Source organism: Lemur catta, chromosome 13 (assembly GCF_020740605.2).
Source record: "Lemur catta isolate mLemCat1 chromosome 13, mLemCat1.pri, whole genome shotgun sequence".
In the NCBI taxonomy this organism is placed as follows: domain Eukaryota; kingdom Metazoa; phylum Chordata; class Mammalia; order Primates; family Lemuridae; genus Lemur; species Lemur catta.
In genome coordinates, this window is record NC_059140.1 from 81,649,168 (window position 1) to 81,662,686 (window position 13,519).

The 13,519-nt window shown below is 44.7% G+C and overlaps 1 protein-coding gene across 4 annotated transcripts in view; it reads left to right on the forward strand.

Annotated features, from left to right (window-relative positions):
* The window catches only part of CENPJ (centromere protein J), a 35,308-nt gene that overhangs the window by 17,387 nt on the left and 4,402 nt on the right, over positions 1–13,519 (forward strand). For 3 of the 4 annotated variants that reach the window (XM_045567712.1, XM_045567714.1, XM_045567715.1), the window contains 3 exons: positions 99–231; positions 6,832–6,997; positions 11,047–11,298. In XM_045567712.1, coding sequence (XP_045423668.1) covers positions 99–231; positions 6,832–6,997; positions 11,047–11,298 — 551 coding nt within the window. The remainder of the gene's footprint in view (positions 1–98; positions 232–6,831; positions 6,998–11,046; positions 11,299–13,519) is intronic. The other variant, XM_045567713.1, reaches the window with a different exon arrangement.

Genomic DNA, 13,519 nt, shown 5'->3' on the forward strand with positions numbered 1-13,519 from the left:
GTGTTTGCCATATTCCTGGCTCCTAGTGTTAATAGCTAGCTAATGTTTTCGCTGCTGTAAGGCATTTTGTAAAGTTCAGTATTTACGGCCTGTTTTAGGTGACAGTGCTCGATCCCAGGTTTTGAGAGAGAAAGTTACTGAGTTGGAAACAGAAATAGAAAAATTTAAAGCTGAGAATACATCTTTAGCTAAACTTCGTATTGAACGAGAAAGTGCCTTGGAAAAGCTCAGGTAAGTTTGTGTCTGTAAGTTGGGAAAAAATATACAGTGATTCAATGACATCTTTAAGACTATATATAAAAATTTAAAACATTTTTAATCAATCCAACAAATATGAATGAAAAAGAGGTGAAATCACGTAAGTTTTTTAATTAAATAAAATGACCCAGTGTAGTCAAAGATGTGTTAAAGGGGAATTTCCTTAGTGATGAGGTCATAAATTGACAACTGAAAAGCAGGTTGGAGCTATGAATTCAGGTGATACCTTGGCTAGTGGATTAGTTTCCTAGGGCTGCTTTAACGAAGTTCCACAAACTGGGTGGCTTCAAACAATAGAAATTTATTTTCTCTTGGTTCTGGAGGCTAGAAGTCCACAGTCGAGGCATCAGCAGGGCCATGCTGTATCTTCGAGCTGCTGGCCATCCTTGCTGTTGGTTGGCTTGCAGCTACAGCACTCTGCTCTCCAGTGTTTTGTTCACATGGTCATCTTCTCTCTGTGTCTGTGTCTTCGTGTGTCATTCTCCTCTGTGTGTGTGTCTGTCTCTGTGTCTCTCCTCCTTTTCTCACAGGGACAGTGTTATACACGCCCTACTCAGTATAACCTCATCTTAACTTTCATCTTAAGTTATATCTCCAAAGACCCTGTTTCCAGTAAGGTCACATTCACAGGGATTAGGACTTCTACATAATTGTTTTAGAGGATACAGCTCCACCCACAGCAGTCAGCAGTATAACATAAGTAGTTTTCCACCCTAGGTCGTGATCTGACCTGAAATTTATTGGATAGGAAAACCTGAACTGGACATACATATTTTTTAAATTGTACTTATTGTCAATAGTCATAGGTTCTGTTGAAGAAATACTAATGCATTTTATTCCAGGTGTTGCTGGGGATATTATATAAAATATAGCATACACACTGTTTTTTTTATTGTTATTTTAATGTTTGAGGTAAAATCCATACAACTTAAAATTAACCATTTTGAAGTATACAATTCAGTCCTGACTTCATGAGTGCCTTGCCAAGAAAAAAATAATAATATACAATTCATTGACATTTAGTGAACCTCTACTTTTTTTTTTTTTTTTTTTTTGAGACGGAGTCTCGCTGTGTTGCCCGGGCTAGAGTGAGTGCCATGGCGACAGCCTAGCTCACAGCAACCTCAAACTCCTGGGCTTAAGCGATCCTACTGCCTCAGCCTCCCCAGTAGCTGGGACTACAGGCATGCGCCACCATGCCTGGCTAATTTTTTCTATATATATATATTTTTTTAGTTGGCCATATAATTTCTTTCTATTTTTAGTAGAGACGGGGTCTCACTCTTGCTCAGGCTGGTCTCGAACTCCTGACCTTGAGCAATCCACCCGCCTCGGCCTCCCAGAGTGCTAGGATTACAGGCATGAGCCACTGTGCCCAGCCAGTATTGAGTTCTTGATTTGACTCTTGGCTTGACTTATTAATATATAGAAATGCTACTGGTTTGTGTACATTACTTGTGTAACCTGAGACTTTACTGAATTTACCAATTCTAGGAGTCTTTTGTTGGAGTCTTTAGGGTTTTCTAGATACAAGATCAAATTGTCGGCAAACAATAGGGAGGGATAGTTTGACCTTCTCTTTCCCTGATTTGGATACCCTTTATTTTTTTCTCTTGCCTGATTACTCTGGCTAGGACTTCCATCACCCTGTTGAGTAGAAGTGGTGACAGTGGGCACCCTTGTCTTATTCCAGTTCTTAGTGATAATGCTTTCAACTTTTCCCCATTCAGTATGATGTTGGCTGTGGTTTTGTCATAGATGGTTTATTATTATTGTTATTATTATTATTAGAGACAGAATCTTGCTGTTGCCTCGGCTAGAGTGCAGTGGTGTCATCATAGCTCACTGCAACCCCAAACTCCTGTGCTCAGGTGATCCCTTCTCCCTCAGCCTCCTGTGTAGCTGGGCCTACAGGTGCATGCCACCATGACTGGCTAATTTTTTCTATTTTCAGTAGCTCTTGCTCAGGCTGGTTTTGAACTCCTGACCTGAAGCGATCCTCCCACCTCTGCCTCTCAGAGTGCTAGGTAGGATTACAGGTGTGAGCCACCGCCCCTGGCCTCTTTTATTATTTTGAAGTATGTTTCTTCTATGCCTAGTTTGTTGAGGGTTTTTATCATGAAGGGGTGCTAGATTTTATTGAATGCTTTTTCTGCTTCTATTGAGATGATCATATGGTTTTTGTTTTTAATTCTGTTTATGTGATGAATCACATTTACTGATTTGTGTATGTTGAACCATCCTTACGTCCCTGGGATGAAACCCACTTGATCATGGTGAATTATCTTTTTGATATGCCGTTGGCTTCACTTTTCTAGTATTTTGTTGAGGATTTTTATATCTGTGTTCATGAGGGATATTGGTCTGCAGTTTTCCTTTTTCTTCTTTTTTTGTTGTAGTCCTTTCCAGGCTTTGGTATTAGGGTCATACAGTCTCCATAGCATGAGTTAGGGAGAGTTCCCTCCTTTTTGATCTTATGGAACAGTTTCAATAAGATTGGCACCAGTTTTTCTTTGTATGTGTGTTAGAATTTGGTGATGAATTCCTCTGGTCCTGGGCTTTTTTTTGTTGGGAGATTTTTTATTACTGTTTCCATCTCACTGTTCACTGTTGGTCTGTTCACATGGTTTCTGTTTCTTTCTGATTCAGACTTGGGAGATTATATGTTGCTACGAATTTACTCATTTCCTTTAGATTTTCTAGTTTGTGGGCATAGGGATGTTCGTAGCAGTCTCAGATGATCTTTTGTATATCTGTGGTATCCGGTGTAATGTCTCTGTTTTCATTTCTAATTGAGCTTATTGGAATTCTTTCCCTTCTTTTGATCAATCTAGATAGCGACCTATCAATTTTGTTTATCTTCTCAACCAACTTTTCATTTCATTGATCCTTTATATTATTTTTTAGTTTAAATTTCATTTAGTGCTGCTGTGATCTTTGTTATTTCTTTTCTTCTGCTAGATTTGGGTTTCATTTGGTCTCATTTTTCTAGTTCCTTGAGATGTAATATTAGGTTGTTAATTGTGATCTTCCTGGTTTTTTTGATGTAGGCATTTAGCGCTATAAACTTCCCTCTTAGCACACTGCTTTTTCTGTATCCTGGAAGTTTTGGCAAGTTGTGTTCATATTATCATTCATTTCAAATTTTTTAAAAATTTCTGTCTTGATTTCTTTGTTAAGCTAAAGATCATTCAGGAGCAGGTTGTCTAATTTCCATGTCTTTGTATAGTTTTGAGAGTTCCTCGTGGAGTTAATTTCTAATTTTATTTCACTGGGGTCTGGGAAGTTACTTGATATGATTTCAGCTTTTTAAAATTTATCGAGACTTTTGTGGTAAAACAGATGGTATTTTGGAAAATGTTCCATATGCTGATGAGAAGAATGTATATTCTGCAGTTTTTGGATAGAATGCTCTATAAATGTCTGTTAGGTCCATTTGTTACAGAGTCCGGTTTAAGTCTGGTGTTTCTTTTTTGATTTTCTGCCTTGATGATCTGTCTAGTGCTAAGACTATTAATTTTAAGTCTTTGAGTAGTAAGTCCCCTGTCTGGCTTCCTCAGTGATGGTTTCTGTCAGTTTCTTTTCTTACCTGTGAATGGGCTGTACTTTTCTGTTTCTTTGTATGTTTTGTAATTTTTGATGAAAAGAGAACATTTTGAATATTGCAGTGTGGCAACTCAGGAAATCAGCTTCTCGCCCTACCCCAGGGATTGCCACTGTTGCTCTTTGAGGGCGTCAGTTGTCCATTAGTAGTTCAAAGGCTTAGTAGTTCAAAGGCTTTATTCCTTGTCATGTGTGGCCACTGAAGTGTATTCTGTTATTTCCATGGTCAGCCAGTGATATGACATTGAATTCCTTAAATGCCTGGATCCAATAACAAAAGAAAATTTAAAAAATTTGTCTCTTAAAATTCTTTCGGCAGGCATCTCCTGGAAAGGGGTTTGACACATCCTGCCAGCTCAGTAATTATTTTGGTGGAGGGACCGATTCCTGGAGCTTCCTATTCCACCATCTTCCCTGACAGCACTCCCATATTTCTTTCCTAAAACCTGAAAAATTATGAATTCTAAAACACACCTGGCCCTGAAATTCCAGATAAGGGATTATAGATCAGTATTAATCCACTTAAAAAGGAAATTCAGTTATGTGCTATATTCTGAGGTGTCTCAGAAACAAATTCTGCAGAGTTTTATTTTTTAATGGAAATATTTTTGTTTTTCTACTGATGGTTTAAATATATGCTTAGTAGGGATAGCTAAGATGTAAGAACTTATTCCAAACCCCTTCTCCACCCAAGGTAACTTTTTAAATGTCTATAGTTCATTATTTTGAAATGTATATTTTTTTCTTTTAAAGAACATTTAAATCATAAAATAATATCTAGTTTTTTGCTTTGTTTTTAGCATTTTTACTATGCCAGGCTCTGTTCTAAGCAGAATGCAATCCTTGAATTTAGATTTTGTATTATCCTTCCCATTTACAGATGAGGAAACTGAGGCACTGTGAAGCTAAGAAAGTTTTTTAAGTTTTCCTCCTTAGTAGGTGACAGAGAGCTTCAATTCCAACCTATGCAGCGTGGCTCTGAGCCCTGGGCTCTGTTACATGTCTTGTTCTTTAATGTGCTTTTTATTTCAACAACATAATAGACATCTTACCCTCTCAGCACACCCTCATCTTCTGCAGCCTTGAAATGACTGTGTGGTGTGAACACTACTGTGATCAGTCTGTGGATGGAAATTTAGCTTGTTCACAGTTTTTCACTGCTACAAATTATTCTTCAGAGAACATTGTTATACATATGAGGCTACTTTTTCTAAAAAACATACCACCCTCTTATGATGAATCTGAGGCTCCTGCTCATCTCCTTGAGCATTAGCAGCCTTTCAAATCTTGCCAACGTGATCATTATGCCATTTTCAGTTTCTAAAATTTCCTTTTCTTTAATTATTGATAAAGTTGAGCATACTTTTATATTAAGTGGTCATCACGTTTATTTTGTAAATTTCCTTGTGACCTTCGCTTACTTTTCTAGTGGGAGTTCTGTCTTACTGACTGTAGTTTTGTGTAGATTTATTAAGAATATTAAACTTTGCCAAATATGCTGCAAGTATTCCTCCCCCAGTTTGTGCCTTTGAATATGTGATTTGTGTGTATGTTGTAGAAGTTTTGATTATTTGGTCAACTATGAATATCTTTAATCTTTTCTGTCTGCTCTCCCTCCTGTGGAGCACTCACCCATTTTTGAGGCTTTAAATAACATCGGGTGCCATCGTGTCCTAAAGCCGAATCTCTAGCCCACATCTGACGTCCTACTGCCTAGTCGGTCTCTCTGGTTGGAGATCACTTCCAAAAAATTAGCCCCCAATACTCCCTCCCGTACCTACTCTTCTCTCAGCCTTCCCTATCTCAGCACATGATGAGTCTGTTCTTGTGTTTGCTCAGGCCAGAAATCTTGAAGTCATCCTTGAATCTTCTGCTCTCTCACTCCACATCTAACCTGACCTTTTTGCACCTTCCTCAGAGCTGCCACTCCTGGCCAGGTGGCTGTCAGGTGTCCCTGATGATTGAAATGACTTCCTTGTGGTCTCTCTGCCGCCCTGTGTCTCCCTGTGCTCTTCACACATACCCAGGGCCAGCTGACTGCAGACAGTTCCTTTGCTTGGCCTTCTAAGGCCGATGCCAGCATCCCCACAGGGGATGTGAGACCCTAACTCATCTGACCTTCTTTTTTGATATCTTCACCTACCTTCCCTCTTTTGCTCACTCTGTTTTAGCCACACTGGCCACTACTCCTCTTCTTTGAATGCCTCAGGCACATTCCTGCCGCAGGGTCTTAGCACGTGCTGCTCCCTCTGGCTGCACTGACCTGTGCAGACATCCTCATGGCTTGTTCTCTCGCCTCCTTCCGGTTTACTTCCTGTGTTATCTCAGCAAGACGACCCCTCCAAAATGCGAACCTTCCACCCTCATGTTTCCTAACCACCTACATAGCTTTATTTTTCTCCTTAACACGTCTAATACTCCATAGATTTTTTTACCTTATTTATTATTGTCTGTCTCTCCCATTTGAATGTAAGAAGCTTCATGGGAGTAAGGAGTTTTGTTTTTTTCACTGTGGTTTCTCCACTACCTCATAGAGTGCCTGAGTCCTAGGAGGCGCTCAGTGAATACTTGGTTGGATGAATGTTTTGGTGAGTGGACTGGCTGGTATTTCAGGCCTATAGATTGAAGATGGGTTCAGCTCCTCCTAGCTTGTCACCAGGTTCAGTTTTGGTGCCATATGTGGATTACTGTACTGAGATGGACTGCTTAGACCGATGGTCCCCAATCTTTTTGGCACCAGGGACCGGTTTCATGGAAGACAATTTTTCCATAGTCGGGGACAGGAGGCAGAGCTCAGGCGGTGATGTGAGCGATGGGGAGCGCCTATAAATACAGATGAAGCTTCACTTGCTCACCTGCGCTCACCTCCTACCATGCGGCCCAGTTCCTAATAGGCCACAGACTGGTACCAGTCTGGCCCCGGGGGTTGGGGACCCAGACTTAGATGATAACGTGGTTTGGTCATTTTAGGAAAGAAATTGCAGACTTTGAACAACAGAAAGCAAAAGAATTGGCTCGAATAGAAGAGTTTAAAAAGGAGGAAATGAAGAAGCTACAAAAGGAACGTAAAGTGTTTGAAAAGTATACTACAGCTGCAAGAACTTTTCCAGATAAAAAGGAGCGTGAAGAAATACAGGTATGCCAGTGCTTTACATTATACCCAATTAGTAAAGGTGACAATCTTGTAAGACTCTCATTAGAGTTGTTTCGTGTGTCAAAGAGAAACTGGATATCAATCTTTTATTCATTCATTCAGCAAATAAGCTGTCTGAGAGACATTGCATCAGGAACATCTTTTGTAGTCTCACTTTTATTTATTTATTTATTTTAAGAGACAGCATCTCTCTCTGTTGCCCAGGTTGGAGGGCAGTGGCCTGATCATAGCTCACTGCAGCCTCACACTCCAGGGCTTAGGTGATCCTCCTGCCTCAGCCTCATGAGTAGCTAGGATTACAGGTGCACACCACCACACCTGGCTAGTTAAAAAAAATTTTTTTAGAGATGGGTCTTGCTATGTTGCCTAGGCTGGTCTCACTCCTGGGCTCAAGCAGTTCTCTTGCCTTGGCCTCCCAGGGTGCTGGGATTGTAGGAGGTGTGAGCCACCATGCTCAGCCTTGTCTGACTTTTAAAGAGTAAAATATATTAGTTTTTTTTTTACTAATAAACGCTTAGAAAAGACCATGATAATGACATAAGTGAATTAAAAAGCCAGGAGTTGGAAATTCATCAGTGTAAAGTTGTTAATCTTTTTGATCCACCGCATACAGAATACTATTAATTCTATTCATTTATAATACTTTCAGACCCATATACTAATTAGGTGTTTAATTCTAAAACTTATAAACTGATAAGCCAAATTATCAGTCCTGTTGATTTCATAATTAGAAATGGACATGATCAGAGGGATGTAGCAGGTAAAAAGAACGAATGCATTTCTTGATAAAACTATGAGCCTTCTAGAAAAAAAATGTAGGCGAATATATTCATGACACTGGCATACACAAAGATTTCTAAGAGAAGACACAACTCACTATGAAAGAAAAAAATGAATACATTGGATTTCATCAAGGTTAAAATGCCAGCTTATCAAAAGAAAAATTTAAAGTAGCTATCCATTGCTTCTAGCATAAAAATGCAAATGTACCTTCCACTTTCTGCATTGTAATTATTAGTAATTTTGAATTCCATCCTTTGCTTTCTTCCTTTGTCATAGTGTAGCTGTCCTGGAGCGATCTCACCTGCACACCTACAGCTTAAGCTACTGCATAGCATACTGCTCAGTCAGGGTCTCTAATTCCATTTATTTATTTTTGTGGGAGAAATGTTTTGGTTAATGCTCAGTTTATTACATCTGATATGTTAGACTTTGGCAACATTAAAAATTTTATTTTGAAAGGTAATATAAATATATTCTCATTCAAAAGGTACAAACAGATGTATAGTGAAATTTCTCCCCCTTGCCCTGGGCACTGAATAGAGCTCTTTTTAAAAAAATTTTTTTTTTTTATTATAGAAAATTCCAAAAGTATATGAAAGTAACAAGAATAATGTAATAAATTCTCACACTTCACCAGTGATCATTTTGTCTTTCTAATTTTATCTTTCTCTCCACTCATTTTTTGTTTTTTAATCTGTAATATTTTAAATTAAATCCCAGATATCTGATCATTTCACCTGTAAATAATCTCCATAACTGAGAAAGTTACCTTCTAAAAGATGTGACTATCATACCTGTGTCACAGCTAACAAAATTAACAATAATTCCTTAATATCTACTAATAATTAGTCCATATTCATATTTTCCTGATTGCTCAGGGTGTCTTTTTACAGTTGATTTGTTTCCATTCCGATTCATCTCTCTTGAGGCAACCAGTGTTATCAGTCTCTTACATCTTCCCAGAGAAATTCTTAGTATATACATAGGTATTCATGGGTTTTTAACATTAATGGTAGTGTACTGAAATCATTATATATCTTAAAAGAGCATCATTATTATTTGTAATTACATAGAGTAGCAATATAATGATGTGCCACAGTTTAATGACCTAAGCATTCATGTTATTTCTGTTCTTTTTCAAGTGACAAGAAGTGCTGTACTGAATAACCTGGTGCATATTCACCCCTCACATTCCTTCTCCTACTAATTCACCCCACATGCGGTTGCTAGTACCTAGTATGGAGCAGGCACGTGCTGGGAGTGCAAATCGTGTCCTATGTTGCTTACATCCTCGAATGTATTTGTAGGACCAATTCCTAGAAGTGAAATTTCTAGGTTAAAGGGTATGTACATTGACAAATGTTGCCAGATTACCCTTCCATAAATATCACGCCAATTTTTAATTCCATTAGCAATTCTTGAGTTTTTTTTTTGCTCTTCTTTAAACAAAAATCTCTCTTGACCCCACAGGCCTATTTCTTTGTTTCTCTTTGCAGCAAAACTCCTTGAAAGCCTTGGCCTTCACTGTCCCCAAATCTCCCAATCTCGGTGTCTTTTGTCCACATGAGCTTCATTTATGCCTCTGGCCATTCCACTGCTCTGAAACCGCCCTGTGGCAGTCACCGTGCTTCCCAGGATAGCTGGGGCTGTGGGTCCCCATGCCTGTGCCCCGTCTCAGTCTCTGCTGCTGCTTCCTGCCCTTGAACTCAGCAGCTGCAGGAGGTTCAGCACCTGTGCTGACGTTAGGATTGACAAGCTGAGGAGCCTGGGCTTGCGCCCCATCCTAGACCAGTGTGGTCTGACTGGCTGCCGGACACTGCAGCACATCTACAAGTGGCCCCCAGACTGTCCCCCTCATCCTCATCCTCCCTGTGCTGAGGCCAGGGGCCTAGGATCGTTCTTGAGGCATCTCTGTCTCTCATATTCCAGGCTGTTCTGTCAGAAAATCCACCCAGATTCGAATTGTCACCTCTGAATTAATGACTCACCAGGCTGCCTGTCCCTGTGGCTTCGTTCAGTAAGGAGGCAGCCGCGTCCTCTGTGTGCTCAGACCCTTTGATGGCTCCACTTCTTTCTTCCTACAGGAACCTCAAGGTCCTATGTGACCTGGCCTCTTCTCCCTTTCCTGTCCTCTGCCAGTCCTCTCGGCATTCCCTGGTCCCCTGCGCTGGCCCCATGCTGTGCTGGGGCTGTGCCCGGCGCCTACACCTGTGCTTCTGGGCACGCTCTTCGTGCAGGTCTGTGTCATGCCGTGCTTCCCGCCCTGTGCGCCCTCTGGCACCTGCCGCCCTGTCACCCTCTCACTTGCCCTCCCAGAGGGCAGCCCAAGGACCTGTAACGGTGCCTGATAGTAGATAGTTAATAAATATTTGCTGTTGAGTTCTTAACTCATTTAGACTTGCATGTTTCCATTTTAGTATTAATAAGTGTATTTTCCTACATGATAAAAATGCTTGTCAGAAATTTCTCATTTATTGGCTATAATCCACAATTTTATAAATAGGGAAGTTGATGTTCAGAGAAGTTCTTGACCTTGTTTTAAGCTTTCACGTTACAAAACTCGTATTTGAGCCTTGATCTCACCAAATCCAAAGTCCACGCAGTCTGTGGCGTGGCGCCCTGAGGGGAAGGTTCCTCCCTCCGTCCCTGGGCTGCTGTGTGGCCCTGAGGTGGCTGGGGTCAGGGCCTCCGCTGGCACCTGTCTGTGCCCCTTTTGTCAGCTCTCGGCCACTCCCCGTCACCTGCACCTACACGTGATCTCAAATTGTTCCAGACATTTCCATCAGTTTTTTCACTTATATGTCCATCTAAAACAACTCATTTTCTTAAAATCTGTTTCTTCTCACAAATTTCAGAGAGAATCAGTTTTAGGGCACGTAGTTTTGACTTTGGCTTCTTATTCTTCCTTTTTCACAACTCTTCCTCCCGTTATTCATGAAATGCTGTTGATTTTTCTCTTGACCAGATCTCTCCCATTTATCCCCTCGGTTCTTCTCAGTGACTGACTGGGGTCGGGCCTTCGTCGTCCTGGCGCGACACGGTCGGCTCCTGCGCGGTCTGGCCCTGTCCCTTTCGGGACTGACGCGGTGTCGCTGCGGGGCCCAGTGTGCTCGGCGGTTTCCGCGCCGCCCCGCGCCGGGCTGTGTGTGTGGCACTGAGCGTGTCGCCGATGTATGTCTTTGCTTCTGTTACATTGGTTTAATTCTACTCAGGCTTTTTTTTTTTTTTTTTTTTTTTTTTTTGGAGAGGCTTTAAAACAGCAAATAGCAGATTTACGGGAAGATTTAAAAAGAAAGGAAGCGAAATGGTCCAGTACCCACGGCCGCCTCAGAAGCCAGATAGAAATGTTGGTGAGGGAGAACGCAGACCTGCGGGAGGAGATGAAGGTGACGCAGCGGGTCCGCCTGGACGCCTGGAGGACCGCGGCGGCCCCGGAGCGCGGCCCCAGGGCGGGTCCCCGAGGGGCCGGGCCGAGAGGCGGGTCGGCGGTAGGTGGCCGGGTAGGTGCCGGGTCGGGGGCCGGGTAGGTGGCCGGGTAGGTGCCGGGTCGGGGGCCGGGTAGGTGCCGGGTCGGGGGCCGGGTAGGTGGCCGGGTAGGTGCCGGGTCGGGGGCCGGGTAGGTGCCGGGTCGGGGGGGCCGGGTCGGGGGCCGGGTCGGGGGCCGGGTCGCGCAGGGCAGGCGAGTGGGACGCGGCCTGAGGCGGGGCGCGGCGGGCTTCAGGCTGGCCGGGTGGGAAGGTTCTGGAGCTGGCGGTGGCGGGAAACGCAGTCGCTGCCCCGGGACCGGGCGCTTAACAGTGGTTAAGCTGGTGAATTTTATGTGATATATATTTTATCACAATTTAAAAGTTTTTTCAAGCATTGCTCCATGCTCTACTTTGAATTCTTACGAAGGAGGGGCACGGTAGGCGTAACCGCAGCTCAAACAGCTCGGGCCATTTCTGCAGAGCCACGCGCTTATCCCTTGTCACCAAGCGTTGGTGGCGAGGACGTGCCGGGCACCGCCTTAGGCCTGGGGCCTGAGCCATGGACGGAACAGACAGAATTCCTCCCCCGGGAGCTCACACTCCAGCCGCGGAGAAAGGCTGGGACTGAGAGACCGGCCACGCGGGGGAGGCCGGGACGGCGGGGCAGACGGGACCCTGCAGGGATTCAGACCGCAGACGACAGTGGCCTGGCGGGGCAGCCGTGGCGGGCGGGGCATGGACGGGGTTTGTTGCTGGGCCGGTTGCGGTGACAGCAGGAAGGCCGGGCGCGGGCAAGGGAAGCTCGGACTGCCTCGGGACATCCGGAAGGTGCCGGCCAGGCAGCCCTGTGTGGCAGAAGTTCCTGCTGGGGACAGACACTGGGACAGCAGGGAGTGAGAAGAGCGGGGGCAGGCCCGGTGTCCTGGGCAAGTGAGGAGGGGACCCCAGGAGGAGGGTGGCTGCTGTTTGTAAGGACAGGACTGGGATTTACCGCCTGGGGAACCCGGGCCTCTCTGAGCCCCCTTCCTTGGGACGGGGGAGGACCCGTTGGGGACGGCGTGGCCGTGGCGCAGTTGGAGGAATTCTGCCGCGAAGTAAGGAGGTGCGGTAGTGGCCGCAGGGGAGGGACGTTTTGGTTTTTTAGGTGGTGATATGAATGGGTGTTTGGGTATCGGTGGGACGAGGGAGGAGAACGCCGAGGCAGGGGACCGTGGGGGGACTGGCGCCAGGGCAGGGGCAGGAGGCGGGGGCCGGAGTCCGATTCCTGCCGCCCCGGGGCCCACCTAGGTTAGCGACGTCTAAAGTGAGAGTTGTTCACACTGGCTTTTTCTTGTTCAGGGGTGCAGGGGGAATACCGCCAGGTGAGCGAGGGCCGGGAAAGCTGGCAGGGTGTGCGAGCTGCCGTGGGAGGGCGCGGGCCACAAGGTTCTGAGGACGTGGCGGACCTGTGGGCCGTGACCTGCGGGCGCTGTCCGCGGTGGCGCCGTGTCCTGTGGGCCCGTGACCTGCGGGCGCTGTCCGCGGTGGCGCCGTGACCTGTGGGCCCGTGACCTGCGGGCGCTGTCCGCGGTGGGCGTGGTCGGGCCGCTAGAGGGTGAGCTGCGGAGACGGGATGGGGTAGTCAGAAAGTGGCCTTCTCCCCTCCCTCTTTTTATTACAAAACTTTCCCAAAATAGAGAACACCTACCTGGATTCAACCACTGTGAACATTCTGCCGTATTTTTGTACGTTTTGCTGAATCATTTGAAAGAAATTGCAGAAATCATGGCATCTCACCCCTAAATACTCTGGCATTTTATTAAATGGTATTGACTTTTTGAAGACAGCAGGCTAATTATCTTTTTGGATCTTTTGAAGTGGAATGCTTTGACATTGAGATTTTTGCAGTCTGATAACTTCAGACAGTGATAGCACCGATGAGGGCAGGTTCTGGGCTGGCCAGAGGAGACTGGAGGGGGCGAGGGGGGCGCGGAGCTCGGTACAGGGACTGAGTCAAAGCCGGGCGGGTGGGGGAGTTGATGTGGTTTGGAAGTGGCAGCCCCCCTCGTCCTCGTGTTCTCGGGGAGAGCCGGGCTTGGCCAGACTTCGTCTGCGCTAGAGCCAGGGAGACGCCGCCGTGAGCACCCTGAGCTGAGGGCCTGCGTTCTCCTCCGCTGGTCTGTAACAGTCAGAGTTTAGGTTACTTTGCCTGTGTTGTAACTTGAAGAATGAATGTATGTCAAAAGGAGTCTGTGTGTATATGTTGTATATATAT